The 12,431-nt window shown below is 44.2% G+C and overlaps 1 protein-coding gene across 1 annotated transcript in view; it reads left to right on the top strand.

Moving 5' to 3' along the window:
• FRAS1 (Fraser extracellular matrix complex subunit 1) overlaps positions 1-12,431 on the top strand; it is a 402,680-nt gene that overhangs the window by 218,710 nt on the left and 171,539 nt on the right. Inside the window, exons 19-20 of the mRNA XM_087826788.1 lie at positions 7,448-7,588; positions 9,827-9,970. Coding sequence (XP_087682914.1) covers positions 7,448-7,588; positions 9,827-9,970 — 285 coding nt within the window. The remainder of the gene's footprint in view (positions 1-7,447; positions 7,589-9,826; positions 9,971-12,431) is intronic.

Genomic DNA, 12,431 nt, shown 5'->3' with positions numbered 1-12,431 from the left:
ATTTAAGTAGGTATTTTTTATTTTATCTGTAAACCCTACCTATGACCCTTCTATCTGGGGATAACCTCTTTTAATCTTCTGGCATAGAGTCTTACAGTTGTATACACACACACATATCACTTCATGGTTTATAAATTCCTTCCAACCAAGAAGCTTACTGGAGATCCTGTGAATTTACATTTACTTCCATTTTATAGATGAAGAAAGTGAGGCTTAGAAGGAATCAACTAAAGGATAATTTAGCAATAGGGGACCCTGGGATCTAACAGAGGGCATAGTTGCTTGGGAAATATTTGCTTCTTTCCAAGCCCGGAAGCTTGTTCTTCATCTCACACTAGAGCTTTACAATTCCATTTTAGGCCAGGCCATCTCAATTAATGAGGCAGTTCAATCATCGCGTCCACGATTTGGCAGTGGCGACCAGGAAGGGACATGAACATGAGCAGGATGATTAGTGTAGCCATGTAATTGCCTCGATTCTGTAGCAAATTAATGATGGATTCTTTCAATTCCCACACAGTTCAGCAAGAGGTTTGAAATGATATAATTTTGAGGAAATTACAAGCTTTATGTTAAAAATGAACCGTGTACTACGATAATGAATTCTACTTACACATTTTCTAATGTATTATGTCAGGAGAAGCTGCTTGCAGGAAGAATGCAGAGGTAATAAACACCCCAGCGGGCTCGATCCCGCGCATCAGCAGCCTTGTCATTATAGTTCGAAGAATCATGGCACTTTGGTCAGGGAAACATGAGGGAAATTTTAGCAACTAAATTTTTCCAAGCCTCCTTTTTTGGTGTCCAAGGTAGTATCGCCGCCTTAGGCTAGATCTTAGTGCATCGGGCAGAATTGCACAAAATTAATACAGATTTGATATCAATTTTAAAGTTTTTTCAACTTTATTGAGATATAATTGATGTATAACATTGTATTAGTTTAAGGTGTACAAAGTAATAATTTGATATATGTATATATTGGGAAATGAGCACCATCATAAGTCTAGTTACCACACGCAGTTACACACTTCCTTTGGTGTGTGATGAGAACTTTTAAGTATACAATGTGGTATTGTTAACTTTAATTACCATGGTGTACATTCCATTCCAAGAACTTACTTATCTTATGACTGGGAGTTTATACCTTTGGCCTTCCTCACTTTCCCTGCCTCCCTGCTCCCCCACCCCCAACCACCGGTCTATCTTCTGAACCTTATCATTCAGCCGCCATAGCTCTTGGTTGTCCCTCAAACCTTTGTGATTGTCCAAGCTACTTTCTTTGTTCTTAGTGGCTCGCAGTAGTTGAGGCTGTGCCAAGACCTGTCGGTGTCCCAAAGGGTAGGATCTCAGTCAGCCCCTAGATGCAGGCTGATTGGAAGCCGGACCTTCAGACAGCGGCTTTTAAAGTACTTACAAATACCTCTTTTGGGGCAGCACTGAGAGATGGGTGCTTATGTTTGCTCTCTCTGAGCCCAGGAGGGTTAGCTGGTTTGCCACAGTCCCGTTGAATCCAGGAACTCAAGCCCCACGGGCCACCAGAGCCAGGCTTTCAAGGGATGTGTCCTTCGGGTGGCAGCTGCAGAAGGCAGGCATCAGACAGGTGCACAAGCTCTTTCAGGGAGTCACCAGTGAGGAGGAGCGGCATAGAGGGAGAGGGTGAATAGAGTGTCCGCCAGCCTCCCAGGTCCCGAAGAGGATCTCAGACAGTCTTGGTAAATTAGAAGCCTGACCTTCAGGCGCCGCTCGCAAGATACGCGAATATGTCTCTTCTGGGGGAGGCCTGGGAGCTGGGCATTTCTGACTCCTGCCTCTGCTCAGAGCCTTGGGGAGCAACCTCCACAAGTCCTTGCGAGTCATTGAGAACTTGGTTTGCTACAGTCTGATGGGTCTCTTGGGTAGAAGCCCCTGTTGGCTTTCAGCCCTACAGTTTTGGGGACCCATGCCTCAAGTGGAAACCCTAAAAGATGGGGCACTAGATGTTGGGTCCTAACCCTTCACTCTTCAGGGAGGAGCTGGGAGCTCCCTCAGATTGCTGCTGTTCTCGGGGTAGGGCATATGGCAACAGCGCCTCAGTCTTTCCTACCCATGTTGACAAGGTTTTTTCTCCTTTGCCTCTTACATACTAGCTGTTGCTCAGGTAGTTTCTAGGTTCCTTTAGAGGGAATAGTTCCATGTGTGTTTGGGGAGAAATGAGTTCAGGAGCCTGCTATGTCACTATCTTGGATGGGAACCCAATTTTTTTTTTAAATAAGATATTCAATTAGTTTGGTCAATTAATTAAATTGCTTTAGGAGAATGGGAAGAAATAAAGTATACTGTGAGTATTTTGATCTGTTTTGTTGTTGCTAAGATTCACCAAGGGCCTTAAGGCAAAGAGTTTTAATTAAAGAAAGAAATGGGCAGGAGTCTGCCTGCTCAGCTTAAGAGTATGTTACTACTTATGAAGATGGGGTTCCCTTGAATTAACTGAATAAAAGATGAGGCTTCTATATTAAGGTAGCCCCCAGAGAGCTGACATGAGCTATCCAAGTGCATGCCTTCTGGTAGCATCCAGTCCCCCCCCCCCCCCCCCCCGCTTCTGTAGCAGGGATGTGCTGTGCTTTAGGGATGGAAGATGAGAGGGATACAGACCGTGCTTCAAGAAGGCGTGGTCAAGTCGGGGAGATTGACATCTGAACAAGGAATGAAAAGAACGGGGCACATGCTGGAGTGGCAGCAGGCGCAAGGTCCAGAAAGAGAGACTGACTGGGCGACAGTGTAGCATCAGGCTGTCGAAGGATTGATGGGAGTTGACCAGGGAAAAGGAGGGACGGGGCGTTCTAGGCCAAGGAAAGGCGCATTTGGGGAGTGCAGCGTATTTGGTATTCCTGCAGCACAAGGCCATAGCGATGAATTGTGGGGGCTGACACTGGAGACATGGGGTGAGTCATGTCATGAAGTGCTTTATGTGCTGGGCTAAGGGGCTTAGAGTTGACACTATTGGCATTGGAGAACCATTAAAAGATCTTAAGTAGGGGAATAATTTAGTCAATTGGCGTTTTGTAAAGATCTATCTGATGGTTGTATGGCAGGTAATTGGGGAGAAACAGAGTGGGGCTGGTTAGGAAGATTTTGCATTAATCCAGATCACAAGAAAGGGGCCAGGGGGATGGTGAAGTAGGGACAGATGTGACAGAGATTTAAGAAGTAAAAATCAATCTATCTTGGATGTGTTGTGCTGATAGAAAAGTAGAAGACTAAAGTTTTCAGCATGAGTATCTTGGTGAGTAGTGGGGCTACCAAGCGAGACGGGGCATATAAAAGAAAGGTCAGGTAGGGGAGAGGAGGTGGGGTTGGGGTGGCTTAAGTACAGTTTGGGACAGAAGGCATGTGATGTCATAATTTACACTAAGTAGACACGGACTGAGCTTGGAAGTGGTAATGAGAAGTGTTTTAGAGATTTGGAGTGAGGTACTGATGAAAATGCCATGTAAAAATATCCCTTCGGCAGTTAGATTTATGTGATTGGAGTTTGGGGTAAAATTTAGAGCTGTTCTCATAAATTTTGGACTCTCTAGTATGTAGGTCAGCATTAAAGCTGTGGGTAAGCTTACCCTGGAGTGAGAAGTAAAAGGGCAGAGGGTGCAATTTGGGGAATATTCGTGCTGTAAATAGAGAAAGGCTAAAAAGAAATGATCAAAGAGGAGAATGAGAAGAGTTTGCTGCCAACATTTCCATGGGAGAGAGGTGATTTTTACTCCTAAAGCACTCCCGATATATTTAGGTTAAATCATGTTCATTAAAAAGAGAAAAAAGAAAGAGAATATGGAATAGGAGGGTTGGGAAAGAGGGAGATCGATTTTATTTGGCTTCACTCATTTCCATTTTCATTTCTCATGACAGTACTCCTACTGTATATCCTGGAGGGTTTTCATATTTACGTCGTAACTGGGGAGAGACCTACCTCAAGAGCTGTTTGGACATGAAAAGCCAGGAAATTTTATATGATGAAAAACTAGGGATGCTGGACTACTCTTTATATCATTAAAAGGGGAAAAAAATAAGTAGTAGTGTTTGCCATCTGAAACTTAAATAGAAAACAGAATGAACAAAAATTGATAATGTTTTAATTGTTTCAGGTAAATTTTTTTGTACTGGAATCAGGTCCACTGGACTTTACAACCATCTAAGGACACTGTTAGAGCTTAAGCAGCTCAGTTCTGCTTCTTGGGAAATATACTTAGCCATCAACTGGAAAGCCACTCTCTAAAATTGTAGTACTATGTGGAGAAATAATTCATAGAACTTCTCTCAGATGTCTTCCATATATACGTTGTAATGAAGTTACTCTTCCTTGAAGGACCTTAGACTTCAAACCAGAACTCTGGCTATGAAATCAGCTTCCATGGAATGATCAAGCCTCATAAAAGTCATTGAGATAGTATAGACATTTCCAGAAACAGCATAGAATCCAAGTTTTATAAGAGTGTGTTTAAAGATGCAGAAGGCAGTGCCTGTACTTACAGAACGAGAGGGTGACAGAGGAAAAGGCACTTCGAGGGGATGGCCACCCTTCCCCTCTGTGCCACGTGGCAGCTTAACTAGCTCATCTACTTGGTTCTTGACTGTTTCCAATTCTGAAGTCGGCCATGGCCATGTTCATTGGGGCGCATTTCTAAAATCTAGTGGGTGGCAAAGGGACGCTTTCCTGGAATTCTTGGTCCATCAGCCTTTCAACTCCCCTGTCTCCTTTGCTTTCCTTATATAGTTCAGTAATATTTTTACTCACATCGAGTCCGGTTATCACATTGACTTTGTGACCAAACGGAATGAAATAAATTATGCTGTGTGCTCATAATGCATTGATTCCTATTTCCCTAGTTTTCAGTTCTACAATGAGGTGCTTTGATTTCCTATTTATTACGGGGGGATAACAGGAAGAACTAGGGATTTTAGCAATCTTGTAAAGTCTAATACAAACATGTTGGCATTATCGAAGGTACATTTAAATAGAAAATATTGTATTGCTTCTAATTGCTTCGTCCTGGAAAGCTTGGTGTTGACAATATAATTTAGTTGTTACTGAAATATTGCCACCTGACTTTCCACTGCATCCCGTTTCATTTTGTGTTAAACGTGTCTTAAATAACAGGCCAATGTGTACCCTTCTTTTATAATATTTGCTTAAATGTCAGTTTATCTGTTTGTTTTTTAAAGATGAAATAGCTTTATAGTGATTCTGAAAATACTTGGGAAGAAAATTTCTAACTGTGACTTGTGCTAATAGAGCTATTAACAAAGCCATCTAGAAAAAAAAATATTTTAAAATTGTGCTTCTAGCCCGGTTTTTCATAGAATAACAAATACTGCTGAATAGATATAAAACTCTACAGCATATTCAGGGATAACAAAAGTATTTATCAAGCAGGAAGGCAAGGGCACTGCCCGGTGGGAATGGGTCAGGACCAAGGGCCTGAGGGCTCCTGGTACAGGTGTTAACCCTTTAGGGCTGGGGTATAGATGAGTCAGGGTCCCAGGGTGGGACCACGGCTGCAGGGGAGCACTGGAAGGCTTAGGAGAGCAGCCATATACCAGCCATATAACCATAGTTTAATACTGTAACAGCCAGCACCGCTGGACCAGGACAGCCTGCTTTATTTCAGTCCCCTGTATATCCAAGGATGTAGGTGACATTTTTATTGGGAGTTGATAGAAATGAAGACCACAGTGGTGTAAAATCATGCTTAGATCTTCCAAGCTGTTGGTCTCTAAGACTCCTGGGTGTTTGTTAGAGGTGGCAGAGGAGGCAAAGAGGGGACTCGGAGTGGTGTCCCTGAGTCAGTGGATCTCGTCCATTGAACAGAACATGCCCTGGAATGAACAGGGTCATCTCCATGGGTAAGAACCAGGGCTTGTATTACTTTTGTATCCCCAGCACCTAGACTTCTTTGACAGATAATGATGAATGAATGAATGATTGGAGCTGAATATCAGGCTGTTTCAAGATGTAAGTTTTATTATCATTCAGGTATAGTATGGCTAACAGATTAGTGGACAGCTGCTATTGGAAATATAGTTTGTTAGTCACAGTTCCCCAGAGGAACTGTGACATCATTCTATGGAGGAGCCATGCAAGGAAGCACCAGGGTCAGTCAGGAGGCAGAGGGAGTAAGGGGGAAATGTAGACAAGGGCCTTTATTTTAGTTTCCTGGGAAAGAAGAAGTAAGGCAGGGCAACAGGCTTAGGACTGGCTAGTCTGAGTAAGGCCAGTGGGCTCCAGGGTGTAGGGGCTGTTCCTAGTTGTCTGGTACCTGGCATTGGAGTGACTAGAGCAGGAGGATAGTGGTCCTGAGTGTGAGATCCAGCAAAGGAGTTGATGGGTATAAGGACTTTGGACTGATTAGTAGGCAAATGAAAGGCATGCTCACAGGCTAGTCACTTACCGTCTCTAGAAACTGGCTAACCCTGAGAGGGGGAGCCTCCAGGATCACCAGGGCCCCTAATGTCAGAGCGTCCGAAATACAGAAAATAAAAAAGCGTCATGAATACAATGGCCGCACTTGGGAAATGATGCAAATATTCCTTTTATCCTTAAAGGTCTGATGTAGGCAAGCAGAGATGTTTTCTTTCTCTTTGCTTTCCACGTTTCTTTTTACACCTATGAGTACTTGTAACATGGCATTTAATGGTAATAATTATAGCTAAGATTTACTAAACCCTTACTATGTGTTTAGCACTATTAAGAACTTTACATGCGTCAACCCAGTTAGTGTCCACAACATCTCATGCAGTATGCATAGTTTATATTATCATTTTATACATGAAGACGTAGGAGCCTTGAGAAATTACATGACTTAGTCAAGGTCTCATAGAGTGGCTATTAGATGCTCTTATTGTCTGTGCTATACTCCATCTCCCATTCATTTTAGTCTAGTTGCTTACTTGCTTGTGAGTCTGTTGAGGCAGCTGGCTTAAGCAGCGCAAAATGTTGGCCAGTTCTTCTCACCTGGGTGTGTCCAGTCTCCAGCAGAGAGCAGGCACCATATAAACTTCTGTAGGATCCACGAGTAAAACTCCCATCACCTTTCTCTTTAATTTGAGCAGCCTCATAAGCAGCCCATTGCCTAGCGATGGTGGAGGAGCTGTCCTGGGGGAGGAAGACCCGTTTTTACAGCTTCTTGCTCTCCATTTGACATTCTCTGAGAATGGGAACTTGGGAAGAAAGAAATGGGTGACTCTGCAAATGGTTATTTCTGTTTTGTGGCATTTGTGTCTTATCTAATCTGAGTGCCACAGATGCTTGCTTTGTGGGACAGGGCCTTTATAAAGAAGTGTGTGAGATGTGTCCTTGGGAAAATGAAATGAGTGTGCAGAATGTGTTTCAGCTCAGGAATGCTAACGGGAGAGTCAGAGCTCCCGCACTTGTCCTGTGGTGACTCCTGATCGTCTCTCTGCTCTGTCTTCCCAGCCTGCCACCACTCCTGTTTCGCGTGCGCAGGGAGGAGCCCGCACAACTGCACCGCCTGCTGGCCTCCGCATGTGCTGGTGGAGGGGCAGTGCCTCTCCCAGTGCCCAGATGGGCACTTTAACCAGGAAGGCAGTTGCACAGGTGAGTGTGTAACGCTGAGGCATATTCCCAATACCCCTGTTCTGTCTTCGTAATGCAGCCAGGCCCTGTAATTAGAAGCATCGTCTTGCCACGGGAGTAAGGGTTGGGTTGTAAATCCCCATCTTAAACTTGTAAGAGTAAAGGGAACAGGAGAAAGTCAGTTCTTCCAATAGGGAAGCAGGGAGGAAGTGAAGAATTAGGCTCAGCTGTGCCTGTGCGTACAGTTAGGGGTGGGGGGACGGCAGTCATTGGAGACAGTGCTGCAGGCACTAACGCGTCTATGTAGGATCTGGAGTTTGGCGTGACCTCTGCAGTTCTCAGCCCCACTTTCCCTGGCTACAGCCTAATAAAGCAAAAGGAGAGAGGGGGATTTATTTATTTCTGCGACAGGTCCATCCCATATATTTTTAAGAGCACTTTTATGTCTCAGTGACAGAGATTCTAGAAATTACTAGTTGGGATTAGTGCAGGGTTTTATTGGAATTGACAAAATACTAAAATTTAAGCACCTCATGGTAGCACTGTGTTTTCTTGTATCTATGGGGGGCAAAAAAGATGAAACGCATTCTATCATGATGACTATTTTATTTCTAATAATAGACTTGTTGACACTGGCTTATAGGAAAAAGCCCAATGTTATGAAATTGTATTACATATTTTTTTAGAGTTGGAAAACAAGTAGTAAATTTGTAAAATATTTTAAAAATAACTTAACACTTGTTAGCTTCATCTAGCCTCCAACTCTAAAGAGGAAATTTAATGTGGACACAGATTTAGATGATTGAAGATCAATACGACATTTCTTCTGACATTTTCTTTTTCCAAGTACCTTTTTAATCTCTCTAGATGGGTTGCTTTCCTTTCAACTCCCTATCAGGAGCAGAGGGCTTGTCGTCAGGGTTGTCCTTGAAAACCGTTGTCTGTCCTTCTGTGCTTCACACTAGCCCATTGGGGGGTGTGTGTGTGTGTGTGTGTGTGTGTGTGTGTGTGTGTGTGTGTGAGAGAGAGAGAGAGAGAGAGAGAGAGAGACAGAGAGAGAGAGAGAGAGAGAGAGAAGTTGTCTGGGGGAGTTGAGTCCGAGTAGCTCTGTGTCCTCTCTGCCTCCGCCTCCTGGAAGCCAGCAGATGGATGGTGCCACTGGCGCCAGGGCCACCAGGTTGCTGGACATACTCTGGCAGGGAGGAAACACGGCAGGCGGAAAGCACCTTGAGATGCTAGTATCTTTGGGACGGGCATTTTCAAAGTTAAGAGCCTCGGGAATGTGGCTGGGGATACTAAAGCTAGCCTTCTAATCAGCACTGAATTTTCTTGCTTCTCTTTTTTAAAAAAAATAATTCCTTATCTTCTTTTGGCCTCTTGCCAGAAGAAGTGAGAAGCAGTTGACTTTATCCACAATCTGGGCCTTCGCTTCTCACCAGCCCTGTGCCAAAGGGCATGCTCCATCGTCAGTCCCAGCAAGCTCGCCCCAGCCGGTCCTCTTGGAATCGGCCGAGCTCAGGCTCCGCGCCCAGCAGAGAAGCCCCTGCGCCCCGCTTTTATCCCTCGCCACCCTTATCTTTATTGCCCACACCTACTGTGATTCACTTGGTTTTCTTCCAGTGTAGCGCCTCTTGTTAATTTGGTGGTTTTTCTGGGGAAAACATAGCTCTGACATAATTTTGCCTAAGGAATTGAACTTCAAACAGAGCTCGTGATAACCCCCAGGAAGAAGACTTTTTCTGTTCTCTGTACTTGAATGAAATGTTGCTACTAAAACAGGCATCCGGGTTGCGCCATCTGACCCTAGCGAGAAGGTTTATATCCATTGCTGTGGAAGGTTTCCCCCTTCGCTTGTCAGGGATTTCTGAGAAGCAAAATGTGTCCCTCCTTTCCCCACCCTGCTGCCTTTGGATCATGGTATTTGGGGGCGGAGGAGTCTTACCCTCGCTCTTCCACTTTGTCACTTTGATCTGCATCTCCTTATTTACGTAGATGGGGATGGTCATGCTGGCCCCTCCGGAATGTGTGAAAAATGTATGGCTCTGGATTCCATGTTCTATTCATGGATGGCATTTCCATTGACTCCAAAAATGCATCCTCTCGGTCGGGCCTAAGGGTATGCCAGGCTTGCGCAGGAATCTTCAAAAGATGAGTAGTGTTTGAGTCCTGCTCTTAGTGTGATTTGAGGACTGCATCAAATGCTTCATGTATTGACATGCCGGCTGCTCATTCCTGTCCTGGTTCCTGTTTTCCCCCTAGAATGCCACCCCACCTGCAGGCAGTGTCACGGCCCGTCCGAATCCAACTGCACGTCCTGTCACCCTCATGTCACTATTACCGGTGGAAACTGCAGGACCAGCTGCAAAGAAGAGCAGTTCCTCAACCTCGTGGGGTACTGTACTGGTGAGTGATACCCCCTCAGAGTCCCAAAGAATAGCTGGGATTAAGCTAGAGGGAGGTCAGGCAGAGTCTCTGGCTGTGACTCCACCAGGAGACAGGCACAGAGGAAGCACATGTGAGCCATTCACGGCCAGTGAGTGATCCAGCCTGGCTGAGGAACGTGCTTTGTATTAAGGCGTAGTAGATGAAATGGTTGGAAAACTTAAGTGGGAACCAAGGTATAGAAAACCCACAATTTCAGGCCAAAATATTTGGGTGGAATTTTGTGGGCAATACAGCCGTGAGTTTTGGAGAAGACTGTGACTTGACAAGGGTGTGTTATGGGCAGGACGTGTGCAAACTGTGTAGGAGGTAGACTGGAGCAAGGAAAGATGAGAGTCAGAGACAGGAGTTAGAAGGCAGGATCCTCATTATGGCTTTTCTGTTTCCAACCTATTCAGCATGTGGACCTTAAAATTTTTATGCTGGGGAAATTTTTAAAATAAGTATTTATATAGAGAGATTGGAAAATTTTAATTTTTAATGAGCTTTGTTCTCTCCGATGTCCAGAACCCTCTTTGAGAGTAAGTTAGGTGGTTAGAAGTACATTAATTTTTTAAGGCTAATAAGGGGACCATTAGAATAAAGAATCATGGGACTAGGCTAAATGATTCTGGAAATCCCTAGCCCTAGAAGAACAGGTCCCACTAGAATGGCTAGGGATGAACCTTGGCTGTCCTGGGCACTAGGTATATTAAGTATACATTGTAAATAAGATAACCATTGTCTGGTGCTTGGATATCCTTTGTTGAATAGAGACTGGTGTGTGGGTGTGTAGTATAAAAAAAGTGACCAGTAATTTCAATTGGTGATCTTTCAGAGAAGTGTAGTGACCACGAAGCTTACTTTTCCAATAAATATGTCATTTCCAAACACCTCCCACTTCTCTCTGTAGCATTGCAATGCATTTATTCATTTACTGCTTCATCAAACATTTATTAAGCACATGCTGCATGCCAGGCACGGTGCTGGGCTCAGGGGATGCAAAGATGAGTAAGAGCTAATGCTTGCATTCAAGAAGCATACAGTGTAAGAAGGAAGGGGATGTGTGTTGAATATTATATTGATGTGAATATGAGATGAGCCTGTGGGACAGGACTCCAACCCAGATCAGACAGGGGGTTTGTTTAGAGTGGGTATGGAAAGCTTTCTGGAACATTTCATAACGGAGATGATTTTGAAATATTGAGAGGAGTTTGGAGATTTGGAAGGAAGAGCATTCCAGAAAATGGGCCAAAGAATATTATCTGTTCAGGCACCAACAAAGAGTTAAGTAGAATGCCAGCCCCTAGTATGGGAGTGATGGGGCTTGAAGCAGAAGGCGGGGGGGCCAGGTCATGGAGGCCTTTGTATTTTCTGTTTAAGGAGAACATACTTTGTTATCAAGGCTGTGGGGATCTCTTCAAGGTTTTTAAGGAGAGGAGTGTGATGGTCATGTTTCTGTCAAGAGAGAGATCTGCAGAAGATTGCTTGCAGGAAGACAAGACAGGAGCAGAAAGGCCTTTTAGAAGGTAGTTGTAGGAATGCAGATGGTTGATGAAGGCCTTTCATGAGAAAATTGCTGAGAGAATGAAGAGAAGGGGGCATGGCTTCACTAAGTATTAATTATGTGTTACGTTGCCCATGTGAGGTTGCTGTTTTGTGGGCACAAATGGTCAGATAGTGGCAATTTCATTGGGTTCAACCTAACACAATAGTCTTCCCACACCTGTGGAAGAAGCATTCCAAGACCCCTAGTGGATTACCAAACTATGGGTGGTACCAAACCATATATATATATATATACTATATATATATATACTATATATATATACTATGTTCTTTCTTATAAGTACATGCCTTTGCATTTAAAGAAAGCACTTTAAGGCTTCTCTTCGGCATATCTGAATGGCCAGTATCACTACTCTCATGCTCCGGGACCATTATTAAGTAAAACTAGGGTTACTTGAACACCAGGCTCTGCAGCAGTAAATCTGATCACCCAGACGGCTACTAAGTGACTACGGGCAGGTGACACACAGAGCACGTCTGCACTGGACAAAAGGATGGTTCACATTCCTGGCGGGCAGGTGTGGAGTGGCGCAGATTTCATCATGCTACTCAGAATGACACACAATTTAAAACTGATAAGCTGTTTATTTCTGGGATTTTTCATTTAATATTTTTGAACAGGGCTTGACCGAGGGTAACTGAAACTGCGGAAGGCAGAATTGTGGATAAGGGGAGATACAACAGAAGTTGCTGATCTCTAACCCTGGGGGCGAAGGGAGAGGGAGTTTGGGGCTGATTTCCAGGTTTCTGGTCAAGTAGACTTGCGGAATGAGAGTACCATTTACCAGTTGCCAGGACAGGAAGATAAGGGGTTTGGATGTGGACACGTTGAATTGGGGTGGCACTGGACACCCCCAGGGAGCTGTCCAGGTGG

The sequence above is a fragment of the Miniopterus natalensis genome, chromosome 1, assembly GCF_054644295.1.
Source record: "Miniopterus natalensis isolate mMinNat1 chromosome 1, mMinNat1.hap1, whole genome shotgun sequence".
Lineage (NCBI taxonomy): Eukaryota > Metazoa > Chordata > Mammalia > Chiroptera > Miniopteridae > Miniopterus > Miniopterus natalensis.
Note: the sequence above shows the minus strand (reverse complement) of the source record. Positions and strands in the feature narration are given on the sequence as shown.